At 44.5% G+C, this 24,529-nt stretch overlaps 1 protein-coding gene across 1 annotated transcript in view; it reads right to left on the bottom strand.

The window, feature by feature from the left end:
- ppef1 (protein phosphatase, EF-hand calcium binding domain 1) overlaps nucleotides 1–24,529 on the bottom strand; it is an 87,799-nt gene that overhangs the window by 15,543 nt on the left and 47,727 nt on the right. Inside the window, exons 6-11 of the mRNA XM_080203313.1 lie at nucleotides 22,144–22,319; nucleotides 19,480–19,594; nucleotides 13,962–14,008; nucleotides 7,489–7,655; nucleotides 4,584–4,620; nucleotides 1,700–1,849 (exon numbers count right to left, since the gene is read on the bottom strand). Coding sequence (XP_080059439.1) covers nucleotides 1,700–1,849; nucleotides 4,584–4,620; nucleotides 7,489–7,655; nucleotides 13,962–14,008; nucleotides 19,480–19,594; nucleotides 22,144–22,319 — 692 coding nt within the window. The remainder of the gene's footprint in view (nucleotides 1–1,699; nucleotides 1,850–4,583; nucleotides 4,621–7,488; nucleotides 7,656–13,961; nucleotides 14,009–19,479; nucleotides 19,595–22,143; nucleotides 22,320–24,529) is intronic.

Consider the following 24,529-nt stretch of genomic DNA (forward strand, 5'->3'; position numbering starts at 1 on the left):
CTTTCGGAAACGGTGTTCCTTCGTTAGGTGTGTGGAAGGTTCCAGAGATTACTATCAAATAAACTGGTTGGACTCCAACCCAGTATTGTGAGAGTTCTTGACAGAAGCCAGAGGGTGGCTGTAGAGGGTTGCTTTTCAGACTGCAGGCCTGTGACCAGCAGTGTGCCTCAGGGATCAGTGCTGGGTCCACTGTTATTTGTCACTTATATTAATGATTTTTTTGAGAATATAGGAGGCATGGTTAGTAAGTTTGCAGATGGATAAGATTGATGGCATAGTGGACAGTGAAGAAAGTTATCTCCAATTGCAATGGGATCTTGATCAATTAGCCAGTGGGCTGACGAATGGCAGATGGAGTTTAATTTAGACAAGTGTGAGGTGATGCATTTTGGTAGACTGAACCAAGGCAGGACTTACTCAGTTAATGGTAGGGTGCTGGGGAGAGTTACAGAACAAAGAAATCGAGGGGTACATGTTCATAGCTCCTTGAAAGTGGAGTCACAGGTGGACAGAGTGGTGAAGAAGGCATTCAGCATGCTTGGTTTCATCAGTCAGAACACTGAATACAGGAGTTGAGACGTCTTGTTGTAGTTGTACAAGACATTGGTAAGGCCACACATGGAATACTGTGTGCAATTCTGGTCACCCTGTTATAAAAAGGATATTACTAAACTGGAAAGAGTGCAGAAAAGATTTACTAGGATGCTACCGGGACTTGGTGGTTTGAGGCTGGATAGACTGAGACTTTTTTCTCCGGAGCTTAGGGGGCTGAGGGGTGTCTATATAGAGGTCTATAAAATAATGAGGGGCACAAATCAGCTAGATAGTCAATATCTTTTCCCACAGGTAGGGGAGTCTAAAACTAGAAGCCATAGGTTTAAGGTGAGGGGGAGAGATACAGAGTGTCCAGAGGGGCAATTTTTTCACACAGAGGGTAGTGTCTGGAATAAGCTGCCAGAGGTAGTAGTAGAGGCGGGTACAATTTTGTCTTTTAAAAAACATTTAGATAGTTACATGGATAAGATGGGTATAGAGGGATATGGGCCAAATGTGGGAAATTAGGATTAGTTTAGGGGTTTATAAAAAGGGCGACATGGACAAGTTGGGCCGAAGGGCCTGTTTCCATGCTGTGATCCTCTATAGTATTCTCCTCTCTCAGTTCATAGCCATTCAGATAATAATCTACCTTCCTGTTTTTGCTACCAAAGGGATACCTAATATTTATCCACTTTATTATATCTGTCATGAATTTGCCCACTCACTCAACATGTCCAAATCACACTGAAAGATCTCTGTGTCCTCCTCACAGCTCACCCTCCCACCGAGCTTTATGTCATCTGCAAATTTGGAAATGTTACATTTCGTTCCCTCATCTAAATATTAATATATAGTGTAAATAGCTAGAGCCCCAGCAATGATCTTTGTGGTACTGGTCATTTTGAACTCAAAAACATGAATTCTGTTTTTCGCTGCCAGAACCGATGAGCTTATCCAGCATCTTCTGTTTTTATATGAGAGGGAATACCTTGGAAATAGAATCACAGAATCCTTCCAGTACAAAAGGAGGTCATTCAGCCCATCGAACCTATACTAACAAAAATCCCATCTAGGCGCTAAGTGGAGTTGAACTGACTGGAAAACACAGAACAATGACCTCCAATTAAAGAGCGATTGTATTTGGAACAATATTTCCTCTTACCTTGTGTCTGTCAATCGAAGCTAGAAAATTAAGGTCAGTTGTGTCCGAGATCCCTCCGTGGACAACCAACACCTTCGAGTCAATTATTGTTGCTAATGGCAGCCAACTGAACACATCTTGTAAGAGCTGGAGAATCTTTCTCCCATGTAACTGTGCAAAGGAACAATGTTAGCTTTAAGCAACATGAGGTACATTTGACTGGAAAAGGCTTTTTATTTTTAAAGAGTGATTGAGTGTAAACACTCCGAAGCTGAGCTCTCAGGCTGGCGAGAAGTGATTTGCTAAAGAGGAGATCAGCAATGGACTGAGGCAGTTTCCCCGCCACAGTGGGAAGAAAAGTCAGATCCAAAGTCCTCGCCAGTCCTCTGTGTGCCCTGTGATAATGGGCTCCTAGTGGTAGTGGTGTTTAGTTTGATTTTATTTATCATTGTCACACGTATTAGAACCTTGGTTAGGCCGCAGTTGGAATATAGTGTTCAATTCTGGTCGCCACACTAGCAGAAGGATGTGGAGACTTTGGAGAGGGTACAGAAAAGGTTTACCAGGATGTTGCCTGGTATGGGGGGCATTAGCTATGAGGAGAGGTTGGAGAAACTTGGTTTGTTCTCACTGGAGTGACAGAGGTTGAGGAGAGACCTGATAGAAGTCTACAAGATTATGAGGGGCATGGACAGAGTTGATAGAAGTTTTTTCCCCAGGGTGGAAGAGTCAATTACTAGGGGTCAGAGGTTTAAGGTGCAAGGTTTAAAGGAGATATGTGAGGCAAGTTTTTTTTTACACAGAGGGTGATGAGTGCCTGTAACTCGCTGTTGGGGGCGGTACTGGAAGCAGATACGATAGTGAGTTTTAGGAGTGTCTGAATAAGTACATGAATAGGATGGGAATAGAGGGATATGGTCTCTGTAAGAGTAGGGGCTTTTAGTTCAGTTGGACAGCATGGTCAATGCAGGCTTGGAGGGCCGAAGGGCCTGTTCCTGTGCTGTAATTTTCTTTGTTCTTTGTATTAGTATGAGGTATTGTTTCTTGCATGCTATATAGTCAGTTCATAGAGAAGAAAACAGGGAGTGCAGAGTGTAATGTTACAGTTATTGTTAGGATGTAGAGAAAAAAAACAACTTAAGGCCAGTTAATGTAAGAGGATAGAAAAAGGGGAGAGTCAGGATATTGGGTTGAGTGAGAGGAGAGCCATGAGATTGAACAAATTAATAAACTCTCTCAATAATGAAATGCTCTGTTGTCTTGGCTGCAGCTTCAATAAGTGTCTTTGCTTCTCTCTGGACTGATGCCATGGGATCTTTTACCTTGGATGGTGAGCGGGCCTCCGTTTAATGTCTCATCTAAAAGTCAGATGCACCATCAGGTGCAACACTCCCACAGCACAGCACATGGATATCCATCTACCTGGGTTGTTAATGCTCTGTGGTAATATAATCAGATACCAGTTTTAAGGCTGATTAAATTGGATATCCTAAATTAAAGAATTGGGCATATTAAAATCAATTTTAGGTGACGAGGGGGAAAAGCCCCAAAAGCTAATGGCATTTGCTACCAAATAAACCTGTTGGATTTTAACCTGGTGTTGTGAGACTTCTTACTATTGTTAGAAGCCCAGATCAGGCCAGACTTTCTGTCACCTAGAGTTCCTGGAGAAACCTTAACTGGCAACAGGTTACATGTAAGCAACACCACGGAGATGGACACCTGGGGGCAGACCCCACTGTCCTGTCAGGCAGGCATCAAGAAACCCACTGAGTGTTGGGACTCCCTCTCGAGACCTCATTTGCTGGAAGCCAGAGAAGTTTCTGGAAAGGCAGGCAAGCAGGGGGACAAAGGTACTGATCTCAGGCAGACCAGAGGACTCGACGAGGGAGGCAACTTTGACCACCCGGAAGACTGACCAGAGAAGGGAAGAAGGAAGAAGCTGCCACTGAGACTCACCATCGTGATGATGGACTAGACAGACTCAGAGAATCGGGCCTGTAGTTTAACCAAACCATTTTTGCGGGTAGTATACGTGGATCTGGGGTATCCTCTTGTCTTATGTGGGTAATTTAAGGGTTAATAGTGTTATTATTAATAAAGTTATTAAACTCTTAACTTGTATTTGTCCTTTGTCCATTTTGCAAATAAAGAGGTAAAACTTTTGCGTAAGTAAACTGGTCAAAAGTATCTGAGAATTACAGGTACAACAGCTCAAATCTTAGCGTCCTAAGAACCACAATCTTGTGGTTCAAACGAAAGCCTACCATCAACTGAACCATAACTGTCACACACAGATAGATATGAAACAGATCTGATTCAAAGGCAAGTAAACCACTAATCTAACACGATCGAATTGAACAGGGCAGCAGCTTCCAGGGGCTGAATGGCCTCCTCCAGTTCTGGTTCCAACATAATGGACATTGCTCACAGTAATTAATGGAGAGACCAGCCTATGGATCTCTGAGCAACACAATGGAGATCTTTGTTTTATTTATTCACAGGATGTAGATGTCACTGGCTAGGCCAACATTTATTGCCCATCTCTAGTTGCCCTTGAGAAGATGGTGGTGAGCTTCCTTTTGAACTGCTGCAGTCCTTGTGGTGTAGGTATACCCACAGCGCTGCTAGGGAGGGAGTTCCCGATTTTGACCCAGCGACAGTGAAGGAATGGTGATATATTTCCAAGTCAGGGTGATGAGTGACTTGGAGGGAACCCTCTAGGTGGTGGTGTTCCCAGGCATCTGCTGCCCCTGTCCTTACAGGTGGTTTGGAAGGTGCTGTCTAAAGAGTCTTGATGAGATCCTACAACGCATTTTGTAGATGGTACACACAGCTGTTACTGTTCATCAGTGGAGGAGGGAGTGAATGACTTTTAATGAAAATAAAGATTAAAGGTCCTTACCTTATACTTTTGCATAACTTCCTTTGTGAAACCATATCTGAAACAATTTAAAATAGACAATTTGTACCAAGTAGTCAGGGGGTGAATAATCTCTGCATATCACAGTAAGCATTATATATAAACATGAATATCACATTCAATATCATCAGTGACAGCTGAACCACTATTACAAAATGAACTGAATAGTTTCATTGTATAAAGTCACAAATTAAAAAGCACAGGTTTACAGAATTATAGAATATCTCATTAGAAAGTAAGTATACAGATCAGCATGCTGGCACAATGCTGAGCACTGCTGCCTCACAGTGCCAGGGACCTGGGTTCAATTCTGGCCTCAGGTGACTGTCTATGTGGAACAAAGAACAAAGAACAACACAGCACAGGAAACAGGCCCTTCGGCCCTACAAGCCCACGCTGCCATTTTAACACTCAGTGAGCGCCTCATTCCAATCCTTCTTCTACCTACGACTTTTGTCTACGCCTCTTGGACCCCACAATAAAGGGGTGCAAATTTAGAGAATTATATGTGCGCCAGATTAAGGGAGGTCTAATTTAGAGACAATTTGTTACACCAATCAGCCTAAAAGCATGTTTTTGGGGTGTGGGAGGAAACCAGAGCACCCAGAGAAAACCCACACAAGCACAGGGAGAATGTGCAAACTCCCACACAGACACCGACCCAAGTCGGAGATCCGACCGGGTCCCTGTATCTGCACAGCAACCAGTGATAGTCACTGAGTTTGCACATTCTCCCCTTGTCTGTGTGGGTTTCCTCCTGGTGCTCTGGTTCCTTCCATGCACCGAAGATGTGTGGGTTAAGTGTACTGGCCATGCTAAATTCCCCTTAGTGTCCCAAGACGTGCAGGTTAGGTGAATTAGCCATGGTGAATTGTGGAGATTGGGGGGGTAGGAGGGGAATGGGACATGGATAAGATGCTCTTTCGAGGAGTTGGTGTAAAGCTGATGGGCTGAATGGCCTCCTCCTGCATTGTAGGGATTCTATGATAAATAGAAAGTTCTATGAGAATAGGAGAAGGAGCTCATGATATAGTGGTGATTCTCAATCTAACCTGCCGCTAACTGTAGCTTCCATTAACTTGGCAGTTATAGTTACAGTAAATTGGATTGAACATATAGTCTGGTACAAAATTCTTCTTGGCAAGCTCTAGATGTTAATCCACTGGGCCGGCAAATCCAAAGTACAGACAAGACTGACATCAGTGGTGGGAAAAATGCTGGTGTCAATTATTAAGGATGCAATAACTAAACATTTGAAAAATAGTGACAGGATTGGTCCAAGTCAGCATGGATTCACGAAAGGGAAATCGTGCTTGGCAAATCTTTTTTAATTCTTTGAGAACTTGACCAGTAGAGTGGACAAGGGTAAACCAGTGGATGTTGTGCATCTGGATTTTCAAAAGGCTTTTGACAAGGTCCCACACAAGAGATTAGTGAGCAAAGGTGAAGCTCATAGTATTGAGGATAATGTACTGGTGTGGTTAAAGAACTGATTGGAAGCAGAAAGAGAGAATAAATGGGTTCTTTTTGGAGTGGCAGGCAGTGACTAGTGGGGTACCATAGTGTTGGGACTCCAGCTACTCACATTGTACCTTAATGATTTAGACGAAAGAATCGAACGCAATATCTCCAGATTTTCAGATGACACTAAGCTGGGTGGCAGTGTGTGCTGTGAGGAGGATGCTAAGAAGCTGGCTGAGTGGGCAAACCTAATGCGCAATATAATGTGGATAAGTGTGGGGTCATCCACTTTGGTGGCAAAAACAAGAAGGATGATTATCCGAACAGTGGCAGTTTAGGGAAAGGGGAAGTGCAACGTGACCTGGGTGCCATGGTGGAACAGTCACTGAAGGTTGGCATGCAAGTACAACAGGCGGTGAGGAAAGCTAATGGCATGCTGGCCTTCATAGCAAGAGGATTTGAGGAGTACAGATGTCTTGCTGCAGTGATACAGGGTCTAGGTGAGGCCACACCTTGAGTACTATGTGCAGTTTTGGTCTCCTACAGACATTCTTGCTATTGAGAGAGTCCAGCAAAGGTTCACCAGCCTGATTCCTGGAATGGCGGGACTGATACATGGAGAGACTGGATCGACTGAGCTTGTATTCATTAGAAGATGAGAAGGGATCTCATAGAAACATATAAAAACCCAATGGGATTAGACAGGCTAGATGCAAGAATGTTCCTGATGTTGGGGAACAAGGGGTCACAGTCTAAGAGCAAGAGGTAAGCCAGGGGTATATCAGGACTGATATGAGGAAGAACTTCTTCACTCAAAGAAGCTTTATAGAACCCTACAGTGCAGAAAGAGGTCCTTCGGCCCATCAAGTCTGCACCAAACACAATCCCACCCAGGCCCTACCCCACTATCCCTACATACTACACCCACTAATCCCTCTAGCCTATGCATCCCTAGACACTAAGGGGCAATTTCTTAGCACGGCCAATCAACCTAACCCGCACATCTTTGGACTGTGGGAGGAAACCGGAGCACCCGGAGGAAACCCACGCAGACACGAGGAGAACGTGCAAACTCCACACAGACAGTGACCCGAGCCAGGAATCGAACCCAGGACCCTGGAGCTGTGAAGCGGCAGTGCTAACCACTGTGCTACCCATGAAATTGTGAACCTGTGGAATTCTCTACCACAGAGAGGCTAGTTTGTTAGATATGTTCAAAAGGGAGCTGGATGTATCCTTGAGGCTACAGGGATCAGGAGTACAGAGAGAAAGTGGGAATAGGATACTGAAAGTGCGTCATCAGCCATGATCATATTGAATGGTGGTGCAGGCTCGATGGGCCGAATGACCTACTCCTGCCCCTATTTTCTACGTTTCTCTGTTTAAGTCATGTCGCGGAAAAAGAGTGAGACACCCAGGGGCTCACCTTAAGTTCATTATATGATCCTCATGGTTCCCTCTGTTCAAATGCAAATCATTTGGATAAATCAGGAGAAATGCGAACAGGATAATTATAACCTCCAAGGAATTCTTCCCTCTGTCAACAAAGTCCCCATTAAACACGTAAGGCTTCTCTGGGGTGGGTAGGCCATTCTGTGGAACCAAAATGGATATGGTTAAATGGGAAACAGGACAAGTATAAAACATTCCATCTTCTAAACTGAAAAGAACAAAAAAAAGAGAAAGATTTCTTATTTCCACGGCATCTTTAACACCCCAGCATCTCTCACAATCAATTAATTCCTATTAAAGAGCAGCCACGGTTGCTTTGGAGACAGAGAGATAGTTAGAAAGGGACCGATTACTCAAGGGCAGTCAGCTTGGATCCGTTAAGGGCAAGTCAAGTCTAACTCATTTGACTGAATTTTTTGAGATAGTAAGGAGAAGGGTGAAACATTTGATGTGGTTGATATGGATTCCAGCAAAGTTTTTAACGTCCTACAAAAATAGTTGGTCCTGAAAATAAAAGCCTGCGGGACCCAAGAGAAAATGGGAAATTAGGTTCAAAATTGTCTTTGAGGCAGGAAGCAAAGGTTGATGTTTACTGAAACTGGAGGGCTGATTCCAGTGGGGCTCCACTGAACTCTCTTACTTTTCACCATGTGTATGATTAAGTTATCACGTCACAGAGGATTACAGCATGGAAACAGGCCCTTCAGCCCAACTTGTCCATGCCGTCCTTTTCTTAACCCTCTAAGCTAGTTCCAATTGTCTACGTTTGGCCCATATCCCTCTAACCCATCTTATCCATGTAACTGTCTAAACACTTCTTAAAAGACAAAATTGTACCCGCCTCTACTTCTCCCTCTGGCAGTTTGCTCCAGACATTCACCACCCTCTGCGTGAAAAAATTGCCCCTCAGGACCCTTTTGTATCTCTCTACTCTCAACTTAAAACCTATGCCCTCTAGTTTTAGACTCCCCTACCTTTGGAAAAAGATATTGACTATCTATCTTATCTGTGCCTCTCATTATTTTATAGACCTCTAACAGATCACCCCTAAGCCTCCTACGCTCCAGAGAAACAGTCCCAGTCTATCCAGCCTCTCCTTATAACTCAAACCATCAAGTCCCGGGAGCATCCTAATAAATCTTTTCTGCACTTTTTCTAGTTTAATAATATCCTTTCTATAGTAGGGTGACTAGGACTGTGCACAGTATTCCAAATGTGGCCTTACCAATGTCTTGTACAACTTCAACAAGACATCCCAACTCCTGTATTCAATGTTCTGATCAATGAAACCAAGCACGCTGAATGCTTTCTTCACCACTCTGTCCACCTCATTTTCACTGAGCTATGAACCTGTACCCATGGATCTTTTTGTTCTGTAACTTGCCCCAGTGCCCTATCATTAACTGATTAAGTCCTGCACTGGTTCAGTCTACAAAATGTATCACCTTGCATTTATCTAAATTCAAAGAACAAAGAACAAGACAGCACAAGAATAGGCCCTTCGGCCCTCCAAGCCTGCACCGATCATGTGCTCCTAACTAGACCATTCGTTTGTATCCCTCTATTGCCAGTGTGTTCATGTGGCTATCGAGATAAGTCTTAAATGATCCTAGCATGTCTGCCTCAACCACCTTGCATTCTAGGCCCCCACCACCCTCTGTGTAAAACACATCCCCCGCATATCCATATTGAATCTTGCCCCCACCTTACCTTGAACTTGTGACCCCTTGTGTTTGTCATTTCTGACCTGGGAAAAAGCTTCCAACTGTCCACCCTTTCTATGCCCTCCATAATTTTATAAACTTCTATTAGGCCGCCCCTCAACCTCCGTCTTTCCACGGAGAACAACCCTAGTTTACTCAATCTCACCTCATAGCTAATACCCCCCAAAGCGGGCAACATCCTGGTAAACCTTTTCTACATCTCTCCAAAGCCTCAACATCCTTCTGGCAGTGTGACGACCAGAACTGGACACAGTATTCCAGATGTGGCCTAACCAACGTTCTATATAACTACAACATCATATGTCAACTTTTATACTCTATCTCCAGTTCAATAAATGCAAGCATGCCATATGCTTTCTTCACCACCTTTTCCACCTGTGTTGCCACCTTTAAGGATCTGTGGACTTGCACACCCAGATCCCCGTGTGTCTATACATAGAACATAGAACATTACAGCGCAGTACAGGCCCTTCGGCCCTTGATGTTGGGCCAACCAGTGAAACCAATCTAATGACCCTCTAACCTAAATTATTCCAATGTTATCCATATGCCCATCCACTGACCATTTGAACGCCCTTAAAGTTGGCGAGTCCAAACTGCTGCAGGCAGAGCATTCCACACCCTTACTACCCTCTGAGTAAAGAACCTACCTCTGACATCCATCCTATAACTATCACTCCCTAATTTAGAGCTATGTCCCCTCGTGTTAGCCATCACCATCCGAGGAAAAACTGTCCACCCTATCTAACCCTCTGATCATCTTGTATGCCTCAATTAGGTCACCTCTTAACCTTCTTCTCTCTAACGAAAATAACCTCAAGTCCCTCAGCCTTTCCTCATAAGACCTTCCCACCATACCAGGCAACATCCTGGTAAACCTCCTCTGCACCCTTTTCAATGCCTCCACATCCTTCTTATAATGCGGCGACCAGAACTGTACCTGATGGCGACCAGAACTGTACCATACACCTGATGGTTCTGCCATTTATTGTACAGCTCCCTCCTGCATTAGATCTACCAAAATGCATCATTTCGCATTTATCTGGATTAAATTCCATCTGCCATTTCTCTGCCCAATTTTCCAGCCTATCTATATCCTGCTGTATTCTCTGACAATGTTCATCACTATCTGCAACTCCAGCAATCTTTGTGTTGTCCGCAAACTTACTGATCAGACCAGCTACATCTTCCAAATCATTTATATATATCACAAACAGCAGAGGTCCCAGTACAGAGCCCTGTGGAACACCACTAGTCACAGACCTCCAATCAGAAAAAGACCCCTCCACTGCTACCCTCTGTCTTCTATGGCCGAGCCAGTTCTGTAGCCATCTAGCTAGTTCACCTTTGATCCCGTGAGATTTAACCTTTTGCACCAGTCTGCCATGAGGGACCTTGTCAAATGCTTTACTAAAATCCACGTAGATGACATCCATGGCCCTTCCCTCGTCAATCATTTTTGCCACCTCCTCAAAAAACTCAACCAAATTTGTGAGGCATGACCTCCCTCGTATAAAACCATGTTGTCTATCGCTAATGAGACTATTCAGTTCTAAATGTGTATCGACCTTATCTCTAAGAATCTTCTCCAACTATTTCCCTACCATGGGCATCGAGCTCACTGGCCTATAATTACCTGGGTTATCTTAAATAATGGGACCACATTTGCTATCCTCCAATCCTCTGGGACCTCACCTGTCTTCAATGAAAAAACAAAGATTTCTGTTAGAGGCCCAGCAATTTCATCTCTTGTCTCTCTCAGTAATCTAGGACAGATGCCATCTGGCCCTGGGGATTTGTCCATCTTAATGCTTCCTAAAACACCTAACACTTCCTCCCTTGTAATTGTGATTTGTTCTAACGGGTCTACACATCCCTCTGAGACACTACCAATCAACATGTCCCTCTCCTTTGTAAATACTGATACAAAGTATTCATTTAGGATCTCACCTACTTCCTTGGGTTCTAAGCATAATTCCCCTCCTTTGTTCTTGAGAGGTCTGACTCTTTCTCTGCCAACCCTCTTGTTCCAAACGTATGTATAAAATGCCTTGGGATTCTCCTTAATCTTGACTGCCAAGGACATTTCATGACTCCTTTTTGCCCTTCTAACTTTCTGTTTGAGTTCTTTCCTACTTTCTCTGTATTCTTCCAGTGCTTCATCTGTTTTTAGCTGCCTGGACCTTATGTATGCCTCTTTTTTCTTTTTGATTAGACCCACAATTTCCCCGGTTATCCACGTCTCTCGAATCCTACCTTTCCTGTCCTTCCTTTTCACAGGCACATGCCTGTCCAGCACTACTATCAACTGTTCCTTAAAAGACTCCCACATGCCAGATGTGGATTTACCCTCGAACAGCCTCTCCCAATCAACAGCCATCAAATCCTGCCCAATCCAGCTGTAGTTAGCCTTCCCCCAATTCAGCACCTTACCAATAGGACAACACTCATCCTTTTCCATGATTATTCGAAAGTTTACAGAATTGTGGTCACTGTTTGCCACATGTTCCCCCACTGAAACTTTGATGACCTGACTGGGCTCATTCCCCAGTACTGGGTCCAGTGTAGCCCCCTCTCTAGTTGGTCTATCAACATATTGTTCCAAAGAACCCTCCTGGACACATTTTACAAATTCCTCCCCATCTGGAACGCCAGCCCCAAGGGATTTCCAGTCTTTGTGAGGGAAATTTAAGTCTCCCACTACAACAACCCTATTTTTTCTGTACCTGTCCAGAATCTCCTTACATATCCATTCCTCAACTTCCCGTGAGCTGTTGGGAGGCCTGTAGTATACCCCCAGCATAGTGACTGCGCCCTTCCTGTTTCTGAGCTCTACCCACAATGTCTTGTTACATGCTCCTTCCAAATTGTCCACCCTCTGTACCGCTGTAATCTGCTCCCTAACCAGTATTGCTACTCCCCCACCTCTTCTAGCCCCTCCTCTGTCTCACCTAAAACACTTCTACCCCGGAATATTCAGCTGCCAGTCTGTCCTTCTTTTAACCAAGTCTCTGTCACTGAATCCACATCCAAGTTCCGCGCATGCATTAAGGCTCTAAGTTCATCTTGCCTGTTATACTCCTTGCATTGAAGCAGATGCATTTCAGACCTCCAGGCCCACTGAGTTCATCCTCCTCCAGATTGCTCTTCCTCTTAGGTAGCCTTGTCTTGGCCCCATGCTCATCCCCAGTCTCTACACTTGCTGACCTATTGTTCCGATACCCCCCCATCCCCCGCCACATTTCTTTAAACCCACCTGAACCACACTAGCAAACCTCCCAGCCAGGATATTGGCACCCCTCCAGTTCAGGTGTAACCCGTTCTTCTTGTACACATCCCATTCTCCCTGGAAGATTTCCCAGTGGTCCACAAATCTGAAACCCTCCCTCCTGCACCAGTTCTTTAGCCACGTGTTCAGCTGCACAATCTCCCTGTTCCTAGCCTCACTAGCATGTGACACGGGGAGTAATCCGGAGATTGCTACCCTAGATGTTCTGTTTTTTAGCCTTCTACATAACTCTCTAAATTGCTCTTGCAGGACCTCCCTGCTCTTTCTGCCTACATCATTTGTACCAATGTGGACAATGATGTCTGTCTAATTACCCTGCCTTTTTAAATTTATCAGTTCAATTGATCAAGATCCCATTGCAATCCTAGATAACCTTTTTCACTGTCCACTATGCCACCAATCTTGGTGTCATCTGCAAACTTACTATCCATGCCTCCTAAATTCTCATCCAAATCTTTAATATAAATGACAGACGTTAGACTCAAACGGTTTTCGGATGATACAAAAATTAGCCGTGCGATAGACAGTGAGAAAAAGTTGTAGACAGCACGCCGATGTCTGTGTACTGGTCAGTGGGACAGAGAAATGGACAATGGAATTCAATCTGGAAAATGAAGTGGGCAGCAGTTGCTTCCAGTGTAACAGAGGAAGTTGAGAAGAAATCACACTGATTCAGAGAAGAATTGAGGCTGCTGGATTGTTTTTGATTTGATTTATTATTGTCACATGTACTCACATACAGTGAAAAGTATTGTTTCTTGTGTGCTATACAAAGTATATCCTTCATAGAGAAGGAAAGGAGAGAGTGCAGAATGATACAGTCATAGCTAAGGTATAGAGAAAGATCAATTTTATACAAGGTAGGCCCTTTCAAAAGTCTGATGGTGGAAGCTGTTCTTGGTATGTGACCTCAGACTTTTGTACATTTTTCCCAACAGAAGAAGATGGAGGAGTGTATGTCTGGGGTGCATTGGGTCCTTGATTATGCTGGCTGCCTTTCCAAGGCAGCAGGAAGTTTTAGACAGAGTCAGTGGATGGGAGGCTGGTTTGCATGATGGACTGAGCTGCGTTCACAACCCTTTGTAGTTTTCTGCGATCTTGGCCAAAGTAGGAGCCGTACCAAGCTGTGATACAACCAGAAAGCACGCTTTCAACAATGCACCTGTAAAAGTTGGTGAGTCATAGCGGACATACAGAATTTCCTTAGCCTCCTGAGAAAGTAAAGGCATAGGTGGGCTTTCTTGACTGTAAAAAACAGCCAGTCAAAAACAGCCACTCCTTTTGTTGATCAATTATTTTGTGGCATGATTTAAAAAAAGACACTGAAACACTTTATATGAAACAATGAAAGATCCATCACATTTTCATCAGGTTACCACACTCATTATAAACGGATTATATTGTATCAAAGAGGAATGAACTTAACTTTCATACCTTGTAAAATATTAGCAGCAAGTCATCAAGTTTTCCATGCAAGTCTCCTATAAGGAAAATAATATTCTGTAAGCTTGTAGATCAGGTCGAGCTTTGAGATTTCTATTCCCCATAAGTGTTAGGGACCAGATTAGAAACTCCAGGGTATGTTTTGAGGTCAGCTTAGATAACAACTGTTTTGATTTTGGCATTAATGTGAGCATGAGATGTTTCTCTCCAGCTGTGACTCTATTGAGCTATTAGGAAGCTTTTATTAAAATAAACTTTATTTAACATATTTAAATTATAACAAAAAGGATTAATATAATGTTTACCAATTGAAATACTTAAACATGACAAGATATAATTTTTAATTACTAGTTATCTCTATTAGTTCCTATTTAAGCAATACTCCCCACAGACATAAACTCCTCTTCAGGATCAGTTAGCAAAAACATACAGGCTAATGCGAGTTTTCCAGTCTTCCAGCCTTTTAACAGAGATACAGCGCGACAACTGAATTCTGACTGTCAGATAGCAGCTTCCAGAGAAAGAACTCCAGAGAGAAAAAAGAGAAAACACCTCTTTCCTTTTCCAAGAGAGAGAGATACCTATTTTTTAGTGGTTCTCAGACTTCATTTTCCAGAGTGAGAGACAGAAGAAGCTGGTACCCTTTTCAAATTCAAACAGCAATTGCCTGCTTGTCTGTCTCTCTCTCTCTGTTGGCCTACCTCTGCTCATTCACATGGCTCCCTCTTTTCAATCAACTTGATTGACCTCTACTCTGAAACCCCAGGGGAAACCCTAAAGTAACAAAAATGCATGAGCTCAGATTAAAACAAACACCCCAGTGATTTGGAGCAATTATCAAAGAACAACACAGCACGGGAAACAGGCCCTTCGGCCCAACGAGCCCGCACCGCCTGCACGCTCAGTATGTTGGCTGCCGGTTATAGACAAATCGGCACCGTTTAAACAGAGTTGAATCTTGACATCTCCTTCACATGAAATATGACACAAATACACTTCTTAAAAGCACAATATGGTCACAATACAGACCAAAGTAACAAGTTGAAAATAAAAACAGAACGTGCCAAAAATACTCAGCAGGTCAGGTAGCAAATGTGAGAGAGATATACACAGTAAATGTTTCAGATTAATGACCTCTCATCAGAAATTATGACACTAGACTTCCTTTCCAAAGAACTTGACAATGACATTTAGATGTTTCCACTTTTAAGCATTGTTCTGTTCCCCATCCTGTTTTATTGACTAATCCCTATCAAGTTTTCCCAATGAGGAGGATAATTATTCTTTTATGGGATGTGGGCGTGGCTGGCTGGCCCAGTATTTATTGCCCATCCTTAATTGCCCTTGAACTGAGTGTCTTGCTAAGCCATTTCAGGGAGTATTTAACAGTGAACCACATTGCTATGGGTCTGGAGTCACATATAGGTCAGACCAAGTAAAGGCGACAGATTTCCTTCCCTAAAGGGCAATAGTGAACCATTAGTACAACAATCAACGATGATTTCATGGTCAGCATGATTGAGACTAATTTTATATTTCAGATTTGGCAATTGAATTTAAACTCCATGAACCCATGTCCCCAGGACATTTAGGGGCCGCCATTCCCCCACCCTCATTTCTCCCAGAGGGTGACCAGAATTCTCTGATCTTACCCATGGTCTGGTTTCTCCGGTCCCACTGCATGGAGGTTTGGCTGAGTGCCAGCTGAACAAGATTAGAAAATTCCAGTCATTGTCTGGATTGCAGAAATATGGGAAAAAAAACGGTCTCAGTAATGATGACAACGAAACGATCGGCGTTTGGTTCACTAATGCCCTTAGGGAAGGAAATCTACTGTCCTTACCCAATGCTCACTGTTCAGCACATTAATATACAGCCACGAGAAACACATTGAATCTCATGGCAAAGTGGGCAGGAAGAGATCCATCATTTGATAGGCTTGAACATTTAGCCACGAAATTTGAACAATACCCATACAGCCACGCACTCTTCAATTCTATTCCTTGATAGTCCTGGCTTGATCTCAACCTTCCCTTGTGATAAGCATTGATACTGTGTGTGAAACGTAGATAATATCTCAGTTACAGCGTGAAAGGAAGACAAAAGCAAAAGGTTCTCAAGAAGTCAACCTCACCAGGGACACTTGTATCCACATCAGGGACAATCTTACAGAAAACAGGGACAAAGTGGGCAGCAGCCCAATAATCATGCAAACCTGCTAATTTGAATGTCATTAGTGGGTTTGATAGGCCACTCACCATTCCCCTGGTCCGCCAGTAGAAATGACACTGGGTGGGCGTTTGCAGTATGGAATGGGTTAATGAACTTTGTAATACTTGGAGATTGGTAAAAAATGTATTGTCTGAATTGTTTTCAACTTGTTTTCATGTGTACCAGACAGATGTAAGACTTATTTTCGTGTGTCCCAGACAATAAGACTGCAGCTGTCCTTGCTGTTGCACACAAGTTAATGATAGTCTGTTCAGAAATGTAGCTGACCCAGTTCATATCTATGTTTGTGTCTTTAACATGGACTTCTGCCTAACATAGTAAGGCTTGCGTCCATAAATATATTCGTTATGTACTGCTTATGTGTCAGGTACCAACATATTATATGCTATACAACCTATGAACATAAAGTTGTTGTACCAGCCCCCTTAAACTTGTTTTGCCAGCCTGTATGTTAGCTAAGGGCTAATCACACCACCACAGTTGTGGCCTTGAGATAACCATGAAGAAATGCCGAGGCACCCATGTTCCAACGATGGAGGACAACCCATAGCCTGGGAACCTGCTGAGAATGAGAAGATGCGTATATGACTTGGGGGGGTATAAATATGTGCTCTTAATTTGTGTTCGGACAGAAGCCTAAGGAACCGCTGTTAGGTACTGGTGTATCTCCCAAAAGCTTTTGAATAACCTTGCTGTGCTTTGACTCACAATTGCTCTCAGAGGTATTTTTTACCTCCAACAGCGTTACAGTTGCTACCCAGGTGAAATTGATATCTCCTCTCTGTCAGAGGAAACCAGACAAAGAGAAAGGAAAATCTCCTTTGTAGAATGGAGTGCTGCAATGATTTAAAATCCTCCCAGGTCTTTGGGGGCATGGAGATTAAAGTTACTTGGCCACTTCAGGATTTGCACAGCTCACAGGAAAAAATACGATATTGGTTTCAGGGCTGGCTGAAATCACCATAAAATGTCTGACAACACCAGATTTTAGTCCAACCGATTTATTTGATAGTAAACGCACAAGCTTTCGGGTTAGTCCCTTCGTCAGGTGAATGGAGAGTTCTGGCCTCAGACAGAGCATATAATTAGAACTAATACTGATATACTCATATAATTAGAACATACTGATTAGAACTAATCAGTAATCTGTAAACTGTCTGTGCTTTATATGCTCTGTCTGAGGCCAGAACTCTCCATTCAGCTGACGAAGGGACTAACCCGAAAGCTTGTGCGTTTACTATCAAATAAATCGGTTGGACTAAAACCTGGTGTTGTCAGACATTTTACTGTGTTTACGCCAGTCCAACGCCGGCACATCCACATCATGAAATCACCATGCCAGGGGTAAGCTTCAGATTTGCCAGGGCTAGGAGGAACAGTCCAGCCATGACATCCTAGCAAAGACTAGCTTAGGCGAACATTTTGCCCACCAGCCCAAGACCACCCAAACCTCAGGACCCCAGGAGGATCCTTCCTCTGCAGCCTGGCAGCACCTGAGGGGCAAGTGGCCACTGGACCTAATTCCTTGAGCCTCCATGGAGCCCAAGGTGTCAGGTCAGGGTGTCAGTGCCAGAGTGTCAGGGGGCAGCACACCTTGGGCACTACCAAGACGTGTTGTCTGAAGGCGATCTAAGGTGAAGAGGCTCGAGAGGGTGTTGAATAGAGGGTCTGGGGGAGGAGGGCCTGAGGGGGGAGGGAAGCTGTGGGGGTGGGGAGGGCTTAATGGGAAAAAGGGTCAAAAGAGAGAATTGGTGAGGGGTTGGTGGTGCTCCTCTGGTCAACGTGGGGGAACCGGGGGTGGGGAGAGGCCACCATTTCATATTTTGGAGGCAACAGTCCTGTCTCCGGGCACAGGAGATCAGGGAGCCATTTTAAAAATGGCTGCCCAGTCTCGGAAGAGCGGAACTGGCTGGCGGGTTGCTTGAAATGAGTTCATTAACATCTTTCCAGTGGGTGAATCCCACCTGAAAGACCCTGACTGCACCAACACTCTGGTTTGCCCACAGGCATGAATAGCGTCCCAAATCCGGAGAATCGGGCCTAGAAACTGAAAATATATTCAGAGTTTTTCAATTGTTGAAAATAGAGGTCATGCACAATGGCATTCAGGGTTATAAACTCATTAACAGCTACAACTAGCACATTAAGCTGCCAGCCCCATCCACTTATCACCTCACCCACCCACTTTCCCACTTAGCTCATGCATCTACGCACCTTGCCACCCTCCCACTGACCTTTTCACAAATATATATCCTGGACCTTTAAAAACTTACTGTACTGCAGTCGTGCTGTATGTTCAGTCTTTCCCTGACTCTGCAGTGACAGAACTCTCCGGGGGACGTGGGTAGTGGGAGAGAGCTTGGAACGTCAAGCTCCACATTCCTGGGAGAAACCTGGAGCAGTCTCAAGGAGGGGGAGATTTCACATGCAGCGAAAATCTGAGGGTGGTCACTGCTCCTTGGAAGATCCAGGCCAAATATCATTTTAATCCCAGAACTTGTCAGTGGAAGATCGAGTTTGGTGTCACTGAGTGTGGACGCTTACTGCTTTACAGCTTCTAGAGACAAATGTCATTACTGAGGTGGATTTGTGCTCACACCTAATTTTCTAATTCTTGGGGTTTGTTGCTGCCTCCCCCTATCAGCCCCTAGGCCGAGAATATTTGCTTCTTTAAATTCTATCTTCCCAAACAGCTCTGTTACCTGAGTTAACAACAGGAATTCTCCGATCGTTTACACTATGTTGCCGTTGTAAATGAGGACAGAGATTTTGGCATTCAGCTAAACCTCCGCTCACTGCAGCGAGACTGGAGAATCCCGCCGATGTGAATGGCTGGAAAATTCTGCCCCTCCTTTCAAGTCTGGATGACTCTCCGTCAGAGCTAGCTCCAGACCCGAAACATAGGCTCTATTCTCTCTCCACAGATGCTTTCAGACCTGCTGAGATTTTCCAGCACTTTCTGTTTTTGGTTCAGATTCCAGCATCCACCGTCATTTGCTTTTAGCTCTGTTGCTTGACTGCTTCCATCAATCTTTGACTTCTTACCTTAATAAACCATCTCTGCTGTCAACAGGAGCAATGATCTCCAGCATTATTTCTTATTTTTGTGTCTATTTGTTGCTCCTGAAAATGAGGGACAATTTGATGCCACTAGTGAACCATGTCACTGTCACACAAACACAGCGACAAGTGGAAAACCTCTCGTTAGAAAATATCAAATCTTTCCACTGGCATGGTGAGGATCTGAAAGGGAATCATGGAAATTAAGATGTCCTACCGCAAATGGTGATCTCCTTGGAATAACATGTTGAAATGTGGTTGATGTTAGGCATTTGTTGAAGGAACTTCCTGGTCTCCTGCAAGAGCTGTAACACGTAGCGACCGTGAAGTTGCTGAAAACACAAATCCCTTGTCAGAGTTATCAATGGCAATGGTGGCACATGGGGCAGCAGAGTGGCACAGCAGTTAGCACTGCTGCCTCACAGCGCCAGGGACCCGGGTTCAATTCCCAGCTTGGGTCACTATCTGTGTGGAGTCTGCACATTCTCCCCGTGTTCTATGATTGTAACGTGAAGTGTCGAACAAAGCAACTAGATAGAATATGAAAGGTAAAGTTGCCATACTCTCAGATGGCTCTTTGAGGGGAAAAGCTGACTGGTGGTGATTTAATCTAAGAATTAAGGGGCAAGTTTGAGAAGGCAGGTTCATGAATAACCTCAGCGTTTACAGAGACTGTATCCATGCTATTGACTCTGCATCACTAACGAGCTGTCCAGGTAACTGAGTTAATAAACTGGAAGTGGAAAGCAATTAGCCTGGTGCTCTGCTACACCACAGGACTGGACTCACCGTTCAGAGAGTGCAAGTTCAGGTCCCACCATAACATATGAACATATTCATTCGGGACAGGAGAAGGCCACTCGGCCCCACGAGTCTGCTGTGTCATTGAATAAGATCATCCCTGATCAGACTGCCTCAACTTCACATTCCTGAAGACCTGTGGCATGGTGGCACAGAGGTTAGTACGGCTGCCTCACAGCGCCAGGGATCTGCGTTCAATTCCAGCCCTGGATGACTATCTATGTGGAGTTTGCACGTTCTCCCCACGTCTGCGTGGGTTTCCTCTGGGTGCTCCGGGGTTCTCTCTCAGTCCAACGATGCGCGGGTTAGGTGGATTGTCCCTGCTACTAGTCAGGGGGAATAGTAGGGTAAATACATGGGGGTTACAGAGATAGGGCCTGGGTGGAATTGCTGTCGGTGCAGGCTCAATGGACTGAATGGCCTCCTTCTGCACTTAGGGATTATTTTATTGTATGATTCTACCCCCAATAACCTTTCACCTCCTTATTAGTCAAGAACCCATCAACCTCTGCCTTAAAAATCTTCACCAACCCTGCCCCCCACACCCCCTACTCTCCAGGGAAGAGAGTTCCGAAGATTCACAACCTCAGAGAATACTCAGAATTTGTATTTAAAACATAAATTTTGAGATATTATAAACATGACATCAACAAAGCAGAAATCACGAGTTATCAAACTAGTTATGAAAGCCCTTTAGGGAAGGAAACCTACAATTTTTTTACGAGACTGATCAATGATTGACTTCAGTCCCACATCAATGGATTAATGAGCTGTTTAATTGTATCAATAATAAAACAGTGTGTCCACCCAACCGTGACCTCAGCATCACAAAGAACAAAGAAGAACAAAATCAGCCCAGGAAACAGGCCCTTCGGCCCAACGAGCCCCCGCCGCCATCTTAACACCACCAGTCCCCCCCCTCCACCCATGACCCTTATCTAATGTTTTGTGGCCATCCACATTGAGGGAAACTAATTTAGGGACAATTTATTACTGCCAATCAGCCTAATAGCACATCTTTGGGGTGTGGGAGGAAACCGGAGCACCCGGAGGAAACCCACGCAAGCACGGGGAGAATGCGCAAACTCCCACAGACACCGGCCCAAATCCATGTGTCTGCACAGCAATCAGCGATAGTCACTGATCTGTCGCCTTGCCCAGTATCTGGTCCAGTTTGAGCACACACTAACGACATGAAGCACTAGGCCAATCTCGAACAACCAAGAGCAGCCCAAGTACGACCCATCGCACGTATGCCCCTCGTTGGACACAAGGCGGGCCGACATAAAACCTGTGAATCAGGAGATAATAAAAGCACAGCCAATCCAAACAACTCTGGAAAGTCCTCTTCACTAATATCTGGGGACTTGTGCCCATAGGGAGAGCTGTCCCACAGACTGGCTGAATGGCCAGCTAACATTGGTTATATATGGTAAAACCCCAGGCACATTCACTAACAACTCAGAGGTGGCAATGGCATAGTGTTATACAGTCGGGGAGGGAGTTGACCTGGGAATCCTCAACATTGGACCCCACAAAGTCTGGTGACACCAGGTCAAACATGAGGAAGGAAACCTCCTGCTGATTACCACATATCATCCCGCTCAACTGATGAGTCTGTGCTTCTTCATGTCGAACAACACAATTTGTGTTATGTGGTACCCCACAATTATTCTAATATGTCTGTTGTGAGTGACAATGTTCATGGCAAAGTGCATCTTACTCTGAATCTACTTGCAGGGCAGCACGGTGGTTAGCACTGCTGCCTCGCATCGCCAGGGGCCCAGGTTCGATGCCCAGTTTGGGTCACTGTCTGTGCAGAGTTTGCACATTCTCCCACTGTCTGTGTGGGTTTCCTCCGGGTGCTCTGGTTTTTTTTCTCCCACAGTCCAAAGATGTGCTGGTTAGGTGCACTGGCCATGCTAAATTAACCCTCAATGTATCTGAACAGATGCCAAAATGTGGCGACTAGGGGATTTTCACAGTAACTTCATTGCAGTGTGAATGCAAGCCTACTTGTGACTCATAAATAAATGAACTTTAAATAAAATAAAGACGTTACAACCCTGCAGTGACTCACCTGCTGTTGTTTGAATGCTTTAAGCAAAGCATTGGCATCCAGAACTGTCAGGGGGAAAGAGAGGCGTGGGCCTGTATAGGAGTCAGGAACTTTAATGTTTTGATATTCCTGCACTTCGTCAGTCTCAGAATTGTCACACGTGTGCCCTGCTGGAGTCAACAGCTGGGAAAGCAAATCTGGAAAAGAAATGCGGACAATGGGATCAGACAACAGCAAATACTCACGTAGCGACCGTGAAGTTGCTGAAAATACAAGTCAGAGTTATCAATGGCAATGGTGGCACATGGGGCAGCACAGTGGCACAGCGGTTAGCACAGCGCCAGGGACTGAATCTAAAACCAGGTATAGATATCAGCATCGATTTAAAACCATTAACATTGATTCGTACCTTACAACAAATGTGTTCCTGAATTGCTTAAACTGGCAGCAGAAATATTCAGCAATGATTGTAAATGGGCAGCAGTCTCAGAGTGGAATTTTCCTAGTCCCGGAGACAGGAAGATTGGGAGTGTGAGGAATTTCAGAGATGTCAGTGTTGGGCAAATAGGTCCATATGTTCTACTTCTAAGCCACCGTTACCTGCAGAGGCATCCTACCCGTCAGCAGAGGGGAGCCAATCTGCATAATTAGCTGCCTTTCTGGGCGGGATTCTCCAACCTCATCCACTCCCATCCCAATGGGAATGGAGAATTTGATGTAACAGCCAAAACTCCATTCACTTTCAGCGGCACCAAAGATTCCCAGAGCTTTTTGGCCTCCGTACCCTGTTTAATGTTGTCAGGGTCTTTTCAATGGAGAATTAGGCTACTTCCCAAGGGTGTACTGTTCCCACCTCCCCTCATAGGAGATGTCACTTCCGATGTCACCTCCCCCCTCCCCCGTCAAACTGAGAGCCAAGGCTAAAGGTACGAGGGAGCATCTCACCAGCAGCTTCCCTAATGATGGGTGGGAGTCAGTAAGGTCTCCTACACTAATGCCACCCCTCCCACCCAAGTAGTGACCATCACGAGGCCACCAGCCATTCAGTGGAGGGATTATCTCTGCCCTGAGGTGCTCTGTCAGCCGCGGCCACCTCTTCAGAGGACATTTTAAGATGGAGGCACCTTCGCTGTCGCAGCTCTGACCCATCTCTGATTGGGCCCATAGCCTCAGAGACCGACCTGTCTACCTTAACTGGCCGACCCTAGGACAACCTCTCAGGTGGAGGAAGCTTTAACTCCAGAGCAGGGTCTAGACGCAGGAATGGTCTCCTTTCACGCACATACAGGAGGTTCCTCCCTCTGTTATAGCCGCAGAGTATACTCTAACTAGGATTGCACCATTTCTTGTAATAATATCTGCTTTATGTTTCGACGTTTCATTTTCAGGCCATCCTATTGCCAAAATAATCAAAGATTGATACTTACCACATGGATCTTCACCAATTTTGGAGCCTCTAAGTGAAATAATACTTGCTTACTGCCAGCTTTTCCCACCCCTTTCTCCATCCATTCAAAAGAAACAATTAAAGTCCTTCTGATTGTTTTCCCTTTTATTCCCCATAGCAGTTGAGGCAATCTATTCTCCAGGCTCTTGGGAAATTCCAGAGAGTTGGCATTACCACAGATATTTCCAAAATCCATCCCATTGGCCATTTGGAAGGAGATACGGTGCTCATAAAAGCAAATTATAACAACCCCCAATCCAACTCTGCGACAGCAAAGGCGCCTCCATCTTAAGGTGTCCTCTGAAGAGATGGCTGTTCCCAAACCAGAATGAGGGGCCCTCGGCACCAGTTAACATCTCTCAAATAGTCAGCCTCGAAAATAAATTTTAAAAATGCAATAACAATTACTCCTGTACAGTTCAACAACTGCACCAAGTTATCTTTGACCCCTAAAGTTAAAATAACTACATTTTTGCAAACTGTTAATTAGAGACCAGGGAAGATAGATCAATGACACTGTAAATATATTGTTCACTGGAATGCAGATGTTTGGCGTTTACTAAGTAACAATTATTGTTATTTGCAGTAACAGGGGTTTTGCACATTACTGTGCATCTTCTGCGGCAAGGAGCTCTTATGTATCCCACAAGCTGAAGCCTGTAGGCTTTTAGTGTTCAGGTAAGGAGCTGGTGAGAACAGAACAATGAACAAAGAGGTCCTTTCGAAGTAGATGAAATAAAGAGCATTACGTTAAGGAGTGAGGGAGAAATCAGCTGAGAGGATGAGAGTCTGAGGTAAAGATTAAATAGGGAGAAGGAGGCATCGGCAAACAAACTGAATAACTTTTAAAATGGTTTTTATAATTCATTTTTCCTGCTCCTTTCATACTTCCCTGTTTATTTAACGGCGTAATATTTTTGGGCTGATACTGGCCTATTTTACAAACAGGGTGATATATGG

The sequence above is a fragment of the Carcharhinus amblyrhynchos genome, chromosome 15 (genome assembly GCF_965287045.1).
Source record: "Carcharhinus amblyrhynchos chromosome 15, sCarAmb.v2.hapA, whole genome shotgun sequence".
Classification (NCBI taxonomy): domain Eukaryota; kingdom Metazoa; phylum Chordata; class Chondrichthyes; order Carcharhiniformes; family Carcharhinidae; genus Carcharhinus; species Carcharhinus amblyrhynchos.